This window comes from Cyprinodon tularosa, unplaced genomic scaffold (genome assembly GCF_016077235.1).
Source record: "Cyprinodon tularosa strain WSP-4 unplaced genomic scaffold, ASM1607723v1 ctg1308, whole genome shotgun sequence".
Taxonomy (NCBI): domain Eukaryota; kingdom Metazoa; phylum Chordata; class Actinopteri; order Cyprinodontiformes; family Cyprinodontidae; genus Cyprinodon; species Cyprinodon tularosa.
The window spans coordinates 33409-49821 of record NW_024038124.1 but is presented as its reverse complement, the minus strand read 5'-3'; the positions used below and the strand labels follow the sequence as shown (position 1 = coordinate 49821).

At 37.9% G+C, this 16413-nt stretch overlaps 1 protein-coding gene across 1 annotated transcript in view; it reads right to left on the bottom strand.

The window, feature by feature from the left end:
• Positions 1-16413, bottom strand: part of LOC119778239 (inactive N-acetylated-alpha-linked acidic dipeptidase-like protein 2) — a 118091-nt gene that overhangs the window by 76407 nt on the left and 25271 nt on the right. Inside the window, exon 4 of the mRNA XM_038277391.1 lies at positions 3525-3677. Coding sequence (XP_038133319.1) covers positions 3525-3677 — 153 coding nt within the window. The remainder of the gene's footprint in view (positions 1-3524; positions 3678-16413) is intronic.

Sequence of the window (16413 nt, the reverse complement as noted above, 5' to 3'; positions counted from 1 at the left end):
CTTTATAGTTTATAAATCTAAATATAATTGTTAACTAGGCTTATTAACTTTTTAATTTTACTTTTGTATCTCTTTTTTCTTGAGTTGTTAACTTTTTTTTTTAAACTTAATTTCCAGTAGGTAATATATCATTCAAGGGCTCATCTTATTGGTCAAACACCAAAATAAGATGTATAGCCATGTAACAGGATCTTTGCTGCTAGATCTTGTGCTTCTAGACCTCACTGAGGATTAAGTGACCATCATGTCAGCTTGCCCTATAAAGGGTTAAAAATGGGTATCAGTTTTTTAAATATCTATACGTCGACATTGTGTGTCTGAACACACAGTGGGGGACAGTTGGAAGAGTCTCAGGTCCTGGAAAAACGAAAGGATAAAAAGAATTTGTGCAGAAATGGTCAGCAGCACGGATGTCCATCCCTCGTTGATTGATTGATGCTCCTTTAAACTTAACATAAAGTTTCACCGGTTAGAACACATCTTTGTCAGCAGGACTCAGTAATAAACCCAAAGTTTGTTAAACATAAACTACTGAATCATCTTCTTTTCTTTTGCCAAATATAAAACTGTTGGTTCTTAGAGGAAGCTGAGAAACTCAAAGATAAAAATCCAGTTGAAAAGTGTTCTTAAGTGCTGTGGTGGCCTCGTAAGCCCAAAATGCACAAATAGAAAAATCAATACTTTAACCAAGCAAAACATTAAGCCGGAAGGTGGGCAGTCAAGAAGAAAGCCCTGGATTTCCCTCCCCAGCCTTTCCACTGACAATGCATACCAATTCAGATTTAAAGGAAATTGGATTCTTCCAATTTTTAATGGTGTCAATGAGTTCAAATGCTGCTGAGTTTATGGTAATCACTGCCTGCAGGACATTTTTTAACGGAGCATGTTTATGTATCAGACTTTTAATTTAGGCGTTTCTCTCCTTTTAAATAAGCCTGGACCTTATCCTCACTGCCTTTTGTTTTTTTTAACGTTGTTAGGAAGCCCTGAGGGCAGATAAACATCATGAAGATCATTAATTAAGCTCCAAGTTGCCGTTAGAGCGAGGAGTTTCAAATTTGAGTGGGTTGACATTTCTGGGGATAAATCTCTGTTTTGCTAGGCCAAGGTAGTACAACAAACATCCATATTGCATTTTTAATGGGAGCGAATAGGGCCATGAATAATTTCTACACTCTAAAATGTGAATTTGTTTCTTGCAGAGACAGGATCCAGGTTGCAGTTTATCAAACTGGGTTTGTAAATGATTTTAACAACTAAAATAGCACTAATAGTGTTGCAACCTGCAGATAGTTGTTGTTACATTCAACACCCAAGAAGTTGGTGAACCACATCTTCAAAATATCTTCCTTTTGTTATTGATGTATTTCCTCTTTGAAATGAAAAAAACAAACTATTTACTTGAGTTTCCATATAAACTTAGAAACCCTCCGTTCATCAGGCTCCAATGAAATACTTACTTTGGATTAAGGTGTCTTTTCACCTTAATAATGGTGACTGATAAAGTGTGCAGCCATTGATCTTATAATTGAAATGGACTTACATAATATCCTGATTGTTGTTTTCCATGAAACTCTAATGGAGCTATCAGTGAGTGGCTGTAAAGGTAACATTAGGTCACAGTGCAAACACAGAGGGATGAACCCGTCTCCCAACCATGATGGAAACAAACTAATTTAATGCCTGTTTAAATTCTAAGTCATCCAGATCATATCAATCACAAAATAAGCTTAAATCAGGGGCAACCAGACTTTAGCTACATTTTTCTATATAACTTTTAACACCATTCCAGGACTCCTTGGAAATTCTGTCGGTTTTTTGATTTGCAATGCAGGATTCTGTCAGCACTGGAGTGACCTGTAGTTTTTAAGCATCATGGAGGTCCTTCTTCCTAAGCACACCTAAAGTCAGTCAAAAATATTCCACCATGTCACGACCTGATCCCAGCCGGAAGCACGATCCGTTCTGCGCATCAGCTCCATCAGCTCATTTGTGCATCCAGATATACATCCGGGTCGCCCTCGATTTTATTTTAGGGCAACCTAAATGATGTTTTTCCCTCCCCAAAAATAGTAAGCGTACTAAAATATAATATGTTAAAGGTTAATGTATTTCCTGAGAAAATAAATGCCTTAAAATCTGTTTTATCCCTCGTCTCTGCAGGATCTGCACCGGAAATGGGATCCTACGCTACAGCTTTGGATTTAAACATAAATCTAGTCTTTTGTAGTTTTATGTTTTCGTTTTGTTTTGCCTTATGGTATATAGTGCGAAATCTAAAGAAAGAACAAACTAAAATGCAGATAAACATGGTTAAATCAGATTTACTGCTGTGATCATGTCCCATGATGACGTCAGAGAAGCAGTTTAACGGAGAAAATGTAAAAAGCATCAAAATTGTCTCACAGAAGTTATAAAACCTTTTTTTAAAGATGTATATTAACATTCTTTAGTGAGTTAAGGATAGAAATAAGTAATTTTAGTACCATAGTTACATTATTTATGGACACCCGGATGTATATCTGAGCGTGCTTCCAGGAAGGATCGGGTAGTGACACACCCAACTGCCATTGTCCTGGGTTGTTGAGTATTGCGTCTTGTGTTTGGCCATTTGGACCGTGATGACATTGCTTATGCAACCTCTTCAGAATGAGTCCCAGGAGCTAACTAAACACTAGAAGCTGATACCAGCATCCTCCCCCTCGCTTTAGTGATGGCTTCTCCCTTTTGACAAAGATGGCTTCCTTTTTCCCCTCTTTCAAACCATCCATCCTCTCCGTCCAAAACCTGAACCTTTTGTTCATCAAAGGTGTCTCCTTTGTTTCATGAGTTGCACCCTTGCCCAAAGCTGCTGGTGCCTCAACATGTGTTTGTGTAGTTCTTCCTATGTTTCTCCAATATACTGTAGGAGCCTGCAGTCCAATCCTCGCTGCACTGGACTGCATAAACAATGCTGCTGAGATTTGGTTTGGGCATTCTGTCTTTGTGACGAAGCACTAATACTGTTATTCTAGATGTGGTTTTTATCCCAAAGACAGAACACCCTAACCAAAGCTGAGTTTAAGTGGTCCAGTGTAGTTAGGAATATTCACGCTCTTTTAATATTGAAAACAACCGATAATTGAGCAAAGCTGTTGAAGGAAGCCATCTTTATTAAAAGTGAAAAACCCATCACTGAACAGAGGGACCAAATAAAAAAACGCAAACACAACACCCAGGAAATCACATGTTGGTCCTAAATTAGCCTCTGATTTTGAATGTGCTTCGGAGGATGAGCCTCCATGCTGCTTAAAAATGTCAGCTCTAAAGGTCGCTTTAGTGCGAGTCGACAGATTTGACAACATTGAGCAAAAGTCGAATTACCTCCAATCTAAGGCTGTTCTGTGGAAACTCAGTTAATGCCGGACATTTCTCTACCATTGGATTATAACATTCCTATTCAGCTAGAAATAGCAGCATAAATTGAGAGCGATCCAGTTGGACCAGCAAATATGAGAGAAACAGGTGTTCTGGGTAAAGCATACCTCTGTACTCCCTGCTTTGGTTCGCTCAAAGGCAAACTCCATGCTGGGCACGGCCAGCTCATTGGCAAAGAAACTTGCATCTCCAGGCAACTGCAGAGAGCTGACGTTGGGTCCAGGACAGTTTCCTCCACGGATGCAGCTCAGTAATTGTCTCTGAAAAATTAGGAGAAGAAACCCAAAACATTACAGCATAAAATTGATTAGAAAATAAGGTCCAGAAATAAACCTAAATAAAACCTGCAAAGGTTAGCAGTAAAGATTTTCAATAATGAATCAGATTAAGAATTTTCATGAATGATTTACCTTTTATAACTCACACAGATTTAGAATATTTTCTTTTGTATGTTTGGGCTGCATTGAGACTGTTTTCTTAAGAATGTCTTTGGGTTTCAGAACCAGTGACTCAAACTAAAAGTAACAAAAATCCTCAGTCAGAGCTGTGGACTAATGCCTTTACTGTTGGTGAAATATAGAAACACTGCATCATACCATCAACAGAGCAGCTCACACAGACAACTTTTACTACAGGATCTATTTACAGCCGAGAAAGGTCAGCAGAGCTGGGCTCTGATCTTTATTTTCAAGTTTTCTCCACCGAGATGCTTTTTCACAAAAAAAAAAAAAAAAAAAAAAGAAAAAAAATTGATATACATACAGGTGCTGGTCATAAAATTAGAATATCATGAAAAAGTAGATTGATTTCAGTAATTCCATTCAAAAAGTGAAACTTGTATATTATATTCATACATTACATACAAACTCATATATTTCAGATGTTTATTTTGTTTAATTTTGATGATTACAAATGACAACAAATGAAAATCTCAAATTCATCATATCAGAAAATTAGAATATTACTGAAGACCAATAAAAACAAAGGATTTATAGAAATGTTGGCCAACTGAAAAGTATGAACATGAAAAGTATGAGCATGTACAGCACTCAGTATTTAGTTGGGCCTCCTTTGGCCTGTATTACTGCAGCAATGCGGCGTGGCATGGAGTCGATCAGTCTGTGGCACTGCTCAGGTGTTATGATAGCCCAGGTTGCTCTAATAGTGGCTTTTAGCTCTTCTGAATTGTTGGGTCTGGTGTATTGCATCTTCTTCTTCACAATACCCCATAGATTTTCTATGGGGTTAAGGTCAGGAGAGTTTGCTGGCCAATTAAGAACAGGGATACCATGGTCCTTCAACCAGGTACTGGTAGCTTTGGCACTGTGTGCAGGTGCCAAGTGCTGTTGGAAAATGAAATCTGCATCTCCAAAAAGTTGGTCAGCTGCAGGAAGCATGAAGTGCTCTAAAACTTCCTGGTATGTGGCTGCGTTGACCCTGGACCTCAGAAAACACAATGGACCAACACCAGCAGATGACATGGCACCCCAAACCATCACTGACTGTGGAAACTTTACACTGGACTTCAAGCAACGTGGATGAAGTGCCTCTCTTCTTTTCCTCCAGACTCTGGGACCTTGATTTCCAAAGGAAATGCAAAATTTACTTTCATCAGAGAACATGACTTTGGACCACTCACCAGCAGTCCAGTCCTGTTTCTCTTTAGCCCAGGCAAGACGCTTCTGACGCTGTCTGTGGTTCAAGAGTGGCTTGACACAAGGAATGCGACAGCAGAAACCCATGTCTTTCATACGTCTGTGTGTGGTGGTTCTTGAAGCACTCACTCCAGCTGCAGTCCACTCTTTGTGAATCTCCCCCACATTTTTGAATGGGTTTTGTTTCACAATCCTCTCCAGGGTGCGGTTATCTCTCTTGCTTGTACACTTTTTTTCGACCACATCTTTTCCTTCCCTTCGCCTCTCTATTAATGTGCTTGGACACTGAGCTCTGTGAACAGCCAGCCTCTTTAGCGATGACCTTTTGTGTCTTGCCCTCCTTGTGCAAGGTGTCGATGGTCGTCTTTTGGACAACTGTCAAGTCAGCAGTCTTCCCCATGATTGTGTAGCCTATAGAACTAGACTGAAAGACCATTTAAAGGCTTTTGCAGGTGGTTTGAGTTAATTAGCTGATTAGAGTGTGGCACCAGGGGCCATCAATTTTGAACCTTTTCACAATATTCTAATTTTCTGATATGATGAATTTGAGATTTTCATTTGTTGTCATTTGTAATCATCAAAATTAAACAAAATAAACATCTGAAATATATGAGTTTGTATGTAATGTATGAATATAATATACAAGTTTCACTTTTTGAATGGAATTACTGAAATCAATCTACTTTTTCATGATATTCTAATTTTATGACCAGCACCTGTATATATATACCCTATATATATATATATATATATATATATATATATATATATATATATACCCTATATATATATATATATATATATATATATATATATATATATATACCCTATATATATACCCTATATATATATATATACCCTATATATATATATATACCCTATATATATATATACCCTATATATATATATACCCTATATATATATATACCCTATATATATATATATATATATATATATATATATATATATATATATATATATATATATATATATATATATATATATATTTAATTATTCTATAGAGCAAAAAATATCTAGCTTTACCCTGAACATTATCTGCTCTTTGTCTTGAGAACTTTGGACAAAAAAAGAAAAAAGTAATGAAGTAATATATGATATTACACAGGAAGAAGTAAAAGGTTCGGTGCACTAAAACTACTCCTAAAAGTATATTTCTGTCAAAAAATAACTCAAGTAGTCAGGGCTTAATTGAAAATTTTTCAGGCTGAATTTTCATCCTGGCCTGGTTGCATGACTGACTGACATGACAGATTTTTAAAGTACTAAAATAAAACATGGCTGGTTTTGCTTTATGAGGACCCAAATTAAAAACTGAACAAGCTTTTATCAACCAAAGAATACGTTTTTCTTCTATGTTTGAGTTTAGTTTCAGCTGTGAACCACATCCAAACCAAGCAGAGGAACAGTCAGGAAGTAGAGAACAGCCTGGATGTAGAGAACAGTCTTGGATCAGCTGGTTTTCACTCTCAGCTATCAGATCTCATCAAAGCAGCTCAGGGGTCTGGATGAAAACAATTAAAACTAATAAAGTCAGTCTGACTAATTTCTGTTCCCAAATCATCAAGTTTAAATAGTAAAAATAAATGGTAAATGTCATGTACTTATATAGCGCCTTTATTCAAGTCAGGAGACTTGACCAAGGAGCTTTACACTACAATCATTCACGCACACACTGATGGTGGCAAGCTACATTGTAGCCACAGATGCCCTGGGGCTCACTGACAGAAGCGGGCTGCCGTACACTGGCGCCACCGGGCCCTCTGACCACCATCAGTAGACAATGCAGGTGGAGTGTCTTGCCCAAGGACACGACGACACTGATAGTCAGAGTCGGGGCTTGAACCGTCAATCCTTCGATTTCAGGGCAAACTCCTACATCCAACGCCACTGTCGCCCATAAATGTTATTATAGGGCAGCTCAATTCTTATAAATACAGGTTTATAATAGGATTTTATTTTGATTCCTTACTAACTTCCAGGCAACATATTTATGTTGTTTTTTTATTTAAGAATGAAAGCACACATTTATAAAAAATAAATGCTCATATTAAAAGATTAAGTCAAATATTTTTTTAAATCTATTTCAGTTTTTGTACGTTCCACTTTTGGACAATCATCAATACTTTGACTGAGAGGGGAACTCATAGTATGAAAAATTTCCTAAAAGGGAAAACAAGTCAGAAAAGGTTGAAACCATTGATCTAGAAGGACCTGCTGTGATTTCTAAGGTTGGAACATACAGTAACTTTACAGCTGTAATAAATCTGTTAATTTTCTACATTTGGCTGCTTCCTCCTCCTCCAGCGCCTTTCTTTTTTTGTCTCTTTCCCTTTCTGTGCCGCCTTCCCTCTTCCTTTTACTGCGCTCATTGCTTCTTATCCTCGCTTGCACGGCTCACTAGCAACACATCCGACCTCAGACACACGTCACACACCCCTTCCTCCACACTTTGCTGTCTCTGCTACTGGCCAAAGTGGCCTGGTCAGCCCCTCTCTCTGGCAGGAGCGCCGCCGCTGCACCGGAAGACTTAAAATAAAATAAAAAGAGAGAGAGATGCAGGCCAGCAGGCCAATCCCAGGCCGGCGCTTTGGGAATACTCCCCATTCTAACTTTAGCCAGTCCGGCAGAGATGGCAAAAGTACCCACTTTCCGTACTTGAGTAAAAGTACAGATACTTGTGTTAAAAAATACTCTGGTAAAAGTGGAAGTACTGATTAAACTTCTTCACTCAAGTAAAAGTAACAAAGTACAGGCTTGTAAATGTACTTAAAGTATAAAAGTTAAAGTAGAAACCACTTTTTTCATGCCGTTGCCTACATTTTAAATGGATGTCTGCCAATAGGACTAGATCTCTGTTGTGTTCATTTTCAATCATCTCGTCGTCCATGCTACTATGCTAACGCCACCGCCACCAAGCTGCAAGGATTTGCCGCCAATGAATACCGCCGAATCTGTCGATTCATCTTGTAGTGGTGCGTCAAATGCAACGTAGATTCCCATCCAATTAGATTGAATTTGGTATTGATGACGTGAAAAATAATAACGGTAACTCCATTGAAATGATTCAAAACTAAAGTAACGAGCCAATTTTTTAAAATGTAAGGAGTAGAAGTAAAAAGTTGCCATAAAAATAAGTAGTAAAGTAAAGTAAAAATATCAGAAAAATCTACTTGAGTACAGTAATGAAGTATTTGTACTTCGTTACTTCCCATCTCTGCAGTCCGGATATGCAAGTAATGGTAACTGAGTGAATGTAACTAGTTACCTCTGACCTGTGGTTAAAACTAGTATGTTTGCTCTCTGTGCAAAATGAAATAATGAGTTAATGAATGAATTCATCTCCATTCAAAATATTCTGATTGAATGAAAACTGTCCTCAGCAAAACGTTACTATTGTGTAAAAGTTACAGTACAGCAGCTTAAAGCAAGACTGCTGGGACTGGAAGCTTTTAACACGACTGTGAGGTTTTTTTCTTCTTTTCATAATAATCCAAAGTATAAATCCAAATGTATATTTACAGATATGTTCCCAGTATCTTCCCTTTATGTTGTCATTGTAGCACAGTAGGGAAAAAACAGAAACCTTAAATAAAACCTTCTAGTTTTTAACAAGATGTTTCAAATGGTGCGAAAGCTGAAGCTCTAAATAACGCTAAATAAGATGCAGAGCTCAGAGAAGCTGGGAAGTGTTGTGGCTAATTGCTGACTGCAAGCTTTTGTCACAGCAGCGCTAACACACAGCTTGTCAGCAGGACTGGATGCTTTCTGCTGTTGTTCTGTAATTGAAAGAGCTGCTGGAACAGAAATTGTTCAGACTACAGTGGGTAGCGGAAGCAAACAGACTGCAACAGTCAATCAACGGGAGGCTTATCTCTACTGTCCACATCCTCTGAGTCCACAGCATGTCACAGTGTTCCTTTGGCCCATTGCATTTAATTAGACTTTTCTTTTATCAAGGTTTGTCAAAGGGGAGAGAGCTGGTCGTCGCTGCTGTCACTGACACATCGTCACACTATTCCGGTTTATCATTCCTTAAAGGCTGTGTCTCTGTTAACATTACCTGGGTGGTGACAGGTCCAGTTCCAGTCAAAGCAAACGAAGGGCAGGAAATGATACCTGTAACCTCCACACAGAGTGGGATTTCTTTTGAATGCAAACTTTTCCAATTAATGCCTCAAAAAGATTGCAAGGCCAAAATGAAAAGGTGAGGCGGTCTAAACCAACACTAGACCTCTCGCTTCCAGATTTAACATCCCTGAAAGCAACCAGCAAAACTGCATGATCGGAAAATTTAAGTTTCTCTCTGCATCGTTTGAGTGATGTTTGAGACACGCCCATCGGATGAATTCATTCTTATTGTTCCTAAAAGCTAATAGCAGGAGAAAAGTAAGAAGGAGGAGAAAAAAAAAGATCCAGACTGTCACAGGAAGTGAAATTGATTCTTTTTTTTTTCTACTAATGAGACAAATACTTTGATAAGTAATTTAAAAGGAACACTGTGTAACTTTTAGGGACGCTAGACCTGTAATTTCCACGTTAAGGCCCCAGAAAGCAACGGGCAACACTTTCATTTTGGGGTCTGATAGCAGACCAATTTAGACCGACTCTCTTCAGATACATACGCAGATGAGTTTCTGATCTTGGCAGCATTCTTTAAATCATTAAAAATGTCTAAGATTAACACTAGGACCTAAAAAACTTTTATCTGGTTTCTTACAGTAGCAGCAAGGGTTAGGTCAACATTTCCCAACTTTCCTTGGCTGGTCCCCTAAGATTCCTTTTTAAACATCAATATTTGTACAAAAATATTCTGGAGATGGTGCTTCTCTTTAGATATTAATGTCCACAAATCATGACAGTATGAATATTTTTGTACAAAGACTTATGTTTTAAAAAAGGAACCTTAGGGGACCAGCCAAGGACACATCAAGGAAATGTTTAATGGCTACTGCTGTAGCTTGCTTAGCTTAATGTCTAAGGTGAGCTCAGACCGCTGTACTGCGGGGCTCTTTGTCACATGACTCATTCAGTGATGGATCCAACCCTCTTAAAGGCATGGAGCATCAATACACACCAAATTATTTATACCAACATGAAATGTCTTTTGATATAATTCAATTTAAGCAAACGCTTGGGTCAAAAGTTAAAAAGGGTTAAAATAACAATCAGGCACAGATTCATGTCTCAGATGGATTCTGACTCATTTTGTGCCAAAGTTTGTTTTAGGCCAAAGAAAGTTTTTTTTTATGCCTTAGCCTAGTAATAGAGCTTAAAAATGGCCAAAATAAATCCCAGACCTCAGGATGATTGAGAATCTGTGGTATGACTGTGAATTTGCTGTGCACCAGTGAATCCATTGGGCTTGAAGGAGATGAAGCAGCTCTGTCTTAAGAATTGGGCAAATTCCCAGTGGGAAGATGTTTCCAGCTTATATAGACATACCCCTGGAGAGATGAATCCTTCAGCACACTTACATTTTCTGTCTTTTGTCATATTTGTTTCACAATGAAAAATGTTTTGCACTTTCAAATATGTATATTTTGTTCTTAAGATTTTCTCTGTTTGCTCTATTTCCCTTCGGTCAGGACAGCAGCGGCTGTGGTTAAACACTGTGGCTGTTCATAAACAAACATGAGAAGAAATAAACAAAAAAATTTAATTAACATAAAATAATGAAGTGGTTTTGTGTTCGCTGTACTGTCAGTGTGATTATAAAGATAGGAAATAGATATTTAGTTAGAATTCAGACCTAGATCCAGTGGTGAATATCTGCCAATACGTGTCTGCATCCAAACTGACAGCGCTTCACCTCATTTGCAAATGTTTCCAGCAGTTCAAAGCTGATATAGATTCTACACTTGATCATTATCTGCACCAAATTCAGTCATTCAGTTGCCGACGTACTTTAAGGCAAATTTAGGTTGTTACTTTGACTGGACCACTCAAACCCAAATATAACTCGACTCTTAACCTTTGACCTAAACCACTTCCTGAAGGTGAACCTTATCCTGAACGTTGAGGGTTTAGTGGTGTCTAAAAAGTCTACTTCCTTGTGATTGCTAAAACCATGGCCACATGTGAAAGTAGGTAATTATTATGCACTTCCATTTATCTATCTATCTATTATCTATCTATCATCCTGTCACAATGATACAGCTTAATAACAATAAGTTTATTGTTTCTTTTGTCACACATTCACATGCATATTTTCACTTTCTTAGAATAAGTGTATTTGTTCTTGGATTGAGGAGATAAAAGAGACATTTTGCCAATGGAACAAGACAATTTACACTTAAAATAAGAAAACACAATTGCTTTGTCTATTTCAAGTGCATATTATCTAATTATCTTATTTTAAGAGTAAAAATACCAATTCTATTGGCAAACTATCGCATTTACCTACTCAAATTAAGGGTAAATACACTTAATTTAACATTTTCACTCATTTCTAGATTGTTTTGCAGTGTTCTATTTGTAAATGTGCATATTTATGTCATTTCTGGATTTTTATCCACTAAATTCTCATTTTGGTTTGATCATTAATTATTGTTATTATTTTTTATTTTTTGGTCTGATCTTGCATGATCCATGGAGGTGAATGAATGGATCTTGGCCAGTCGTCTTCCTCAGCTCCCATTAATCTACCTGTTTTTACACAAGGAAAGTATTCTCAAAATATTCTCCCATCACTGCTTGAAATGGTGTAACTTATAAATCTGCAGATAATCCTGCAAATTACTGGCAGATGTCAGCAGACCAAGTTTGCGTTCACCTGTGATAAAAAAAGTTGACTCTTCGTACCATTCCAGTAGCAGAGCCCGCAGAATGATGCTGCCACCACCAGCCTCCATTGTAATATATGGAGTCTTTCATCCAAAGCAGCGTTGTGCATGAAGGACAAAAAGTTCAGATTTGGTGTAATTTGATTTGTGCTTTATATTCTTCTAATAACTCTTGGCAGATTAAATGAGACTTAATGTTCTAGAACATTTAATTAAACACCATTAAACCATAAAAGACACCATTGCTACTCAAATTAACCTTTTGAATTAAACCATATCAGTAGGATTAATTTTGTTTTTATTATTTTTCTCACGTTTTTGTGCTACAAACAGACTTAAAGACTGCATTTTATATAACATGTAGGCTATCTGTTGTTGGCAGCAGTGGTTTGGTTTCTAACGAGAGACCAGCAATCATTCTCTCAAAGCCATCATGTCTCTGTTAGAATCGAATTGGACCTGTCCTCATGGCTGCATTTGTTGGGTGTTCATTTTACAAGAACATTGCTGCAGAGGCAAGATATTGAATGAACTTCATCTGAACTCCATTTACATAAATGCCTGTCGTTAAAAAAAGGCACTACTACTACTGAACAATTCAATTTGTGAGCAAGTGTGCTACTGAACGGCACCTTCGCAACAGCTACCGGCTGCCATTTCAAACCTCAAATCCATCAGTCATGTTAGAAATTGTTCTGCTGTTCTCATTAGAAGCTGGGGGAAAAAGAAACAACATTTTACATTTTCCTGATTCTCAGCAAGTTTCTCAGCGTTGAACTGCTAAAACTATCCACGTATAGGCGGCATTTAAATTACGGTGAAATGTTTAATGCTGTTCAGTTGTGCACCTGTATTGTTTCGTAGCTCTATAACTCTTCTGGTGTCTGTCGAGTTAAGAATATGTTCAGGATATTGGAGAAAAGACCGTCTGAGAGTAAAGCATCACATCCTTAGTGCGTAGTTGTGCAAACCTGCTTGTTGTACCAAGTAACCATCAACTCTTTTAGGGGAGTGGGGGCCTAGTGGTAAGGGCATACAGCTTGGATCCCAGAGGTTCTGAGTTTGAGTCCCACTCCCACAGGCTGCCACTCTGGGACCCTGAGCAAGACCCTTAACCCCACACTGCTCCCTGGGAGCCGCACAATGGCAGCCCACTGCAGAGAGTGTAATGACAATAAAAGCTGAAAACAAAAACATCAAAGCTGGCTGGATGCTTTGGTTTTCTTCTAAACAGGCTTGAAGGTTCCTTAACTGCGGTAACATTTTTGATGGGAGCTGATTTAATTAAAATTTTGAGAATTTTTATATGAGAATAAGCTTTAAAGGAAAAGTCCGGTGAGCAAGGAATAATCAATGGATCATTATTTATACCTAAAACTAATATGTTCGCTGTGATTTAATAAATTTAGCGTTAATCAGTAAAAAAATTCAATGAAAAATAATAATTTATGTTGCGATCACTGACTCTGGGAGCGTCCATTTTTGCCCAAATATAGCCCCTCCCTCCTGCCATCTTCCAGCAGTGACGTCACGGTGCGGTAAGCCTAGCGCCATTCTCCCCGCTTTCCAAGCTAAATCAATGGGAACTACTAGACACATCTGCAATCAACAACAATTACTGAAGATTTCCAGAGGACTTCACCATTGAAATTCACCAGAGCTATAGTGAAACTGACAATGCCCACGTGCATGGCAGCTGGATGCTGGAATACATCGGGTAAAAGTGAAAAAAAGAGTTATACCACCTTTCTGATTCCTGATCCTCCACGGACGGGTTGGTCGTTGGATCGCCAACAGCCGATACCGCACCGTGACAATGTCACTAACCAGTAGGTGGCAGTAGTGTTCTTTGACAAACATGGATGCCTCCAGTAAAGCACATTCACATGAAAATTACTCTGAATTAAAAACACTGATCATTTATTGAACAGGATGGAATCATTTCAGATTTAAAGAACTTTCAGAAGTTTGGATTCTGAATATGAGCGACTTTTCCCTTAACAGAACAGCGGCCTTATCTAAGGTCCACATCCTAATTTATTTGCAACAAAAGAACAAAAACTAAATAGCTGAAAAAAATGAAAAGTTGTTTTTCTTTAAAATTTTTGATCATCTTTGCTTAAATGTATGTATCCAACATTTAAGTATGTTTAAAGTTTGTTTAGTAAGACATAAAAGAGTCATATATCTGGTTATAAGGAGGCAAAGACCAACCATTTTACTTTAAGATGAGCTATAGAAGCTGTTCTTTTTGTCCCTTACAACCATTAACAGAGCTTTAAACCTCTGAGTGGGAAGAGAAACAGTCACAGAGAGTAGAGAGTCCTTTAGAGAGGTAATATTAAAGAAGAGAGGCATAAAAATGGGATTGCAGTGGGAGGAGAGCTAGAATAAGCAAGTGAGCAGGGAGGGAAAGAGTGCTAGGGAGCAGAGAGAATGGGTAATTTCAGCCTGTGGGCACACACCGGGAATCAATATTTAATTTCTTTGTCAGCTATGATAAGGGGAGAGTAAAATCATTCGGAGATCTCAACCCACTACTCAATATCACTCAATCTACAAAATCATGTGTGCCACGTTCAAGTAGCTCGCTGGACTTGGACGTAACAGGATGAAAGTAGAGAATCTCCCAGAGTGAGTATATCGACACTGCGAGGCAGGAACATGGCTATCATAGATTTATGGATAATGTCTTATTTTGATTTCTACACCAAACAGACGGCTTCCTTTTAAACCACTGCTGCCCTATAATGCATAAAGCAATGAGTTCATGTCAAATATATATCAAACTACTGACTGGAACTAAAGTTCCTGAAACACTCGGGGCTTTTTGGAGAAAAGAAAAAAAACCACCTGAATTTAATAGCCTTTAAAAAATCTGTTAAAAGTGTTTTATAAACTAGAAACCTCAGGTGTTTTGTCACCAGTGGCTTTGCACATTTCTAACAGACGTTGTCATATTCTGTCTCAGGTAACCTTAAACTAAAAAGGGTTTTCCTTTGGATCTTTAGTTTGCATTACTGAACTTTATGTTTTCCAGACAAATTAGATTTTTAGAAAATTTTGTCATGTGGGTTTGGAGATTGTTTGATATCAGTGTCAACTTTTGGTAGATCTGCAATAGCGGTGTGCAAAATAATCGTCATGACGATGCATCGCGATTATAATTTTTGTGATCTACTGCATCGATTCTTGACGCCAAGTATCGATTCTTAATTTTAAAAAATGAACAAATAAAATACATGAATGGTTGGCGCATATCAGCCAAACCAAGTGGAATACAACTTCCTGTCCAGCAGATGTCGCTGCGGATGTGTTGATGCCAGCTGCCTCGTGTCACAAGCATTTCCGGGTCATTCGTAAACAAAACATGGAGGACACTGAGAAAATTCGCCCCGCGGCTCCATCACATTTCAAGTCAGATGCTTGGATGCATTTAGACTTTAAAAACAAAGAAGGTAAAAATGAAATTGATACGATGCACGTCATTTCCAAAAGAGGAAATGTCATACATTTGAATATTTTCGTTTCATTGGTTTAAAGGACCACTGAGGCCATGTAAACGGCACTAATTATCCTTATTTTGTTATTTTAAGTTTGATGAATCCTAAGATCTTTTTGTCAGTGTGTCCACGCCAGTAATAGTAATATTTCTGTCCAGTATTTGTTTCCATGGCAACACCTCCAAAAGTCGTTTCAAGGGCTGTATCTTTTTCTTACAGTGTTCAGTGAAAATATCGCAACGCATCGCGATGCATCGCAATATTTCAAGTATAGTGATGCATCATGATAGAATCGCATCGTGGCATGTGAATAGTGATTGGAATCGAATCATGACTTCTTTGCCAATACCCACCCCTAATCTGCAATATATATTTGCCCTTTCAGAATAAACTTGTGTACAGGTAATAATTAAACATAAAAACCAATTGTTCCCTGTCAACAAATAAAATACAAAATTCCAAGCACTCCTTTAAAAGATGTGTACAAGGATATCCTATTGTCGTTGAAATATTAATGGAAATCTTAAAGAAAAACTATAAATAAGAATTTTTAAGAAGAGCGTGTGCTAAAAGAACTGGAAAAAAGAGATAGAATTAATCAGAATGAAAAAGCCGGTTCCTTCCGACCGTTTACACCCCATGCTAGCACAGCTACTAGCCTCCTAGTGGCGATCTGCAGTACTGCTACTCTCTAGAGAGAATCAAGCAAATCAACATGGCGGCGCCCGACACAGTCAGGATGTTATGTTATAATTTTGATATTTCGTTGTTTGCGGAGAGTCGGGGAAGAAGGCAGCCTTTGTTAAACTTACTTGACTGAGTCGACTTTTTGGAAGTGGATGAGACAAACGGTCGTCCATATCAATGCATTCTTTTATTTCACACCATGTTTTTTCTCCCAAACTGTTTACATTTGATCACTGCTGCACTTTAAGAAATGGAAATGTCAGGAAAGCTTTACAAAACGAAATGTCATTTTATATACACTCTGTGTATACCAAATTACAATAAATGTTTAAGTCTAGTCTTATCAGG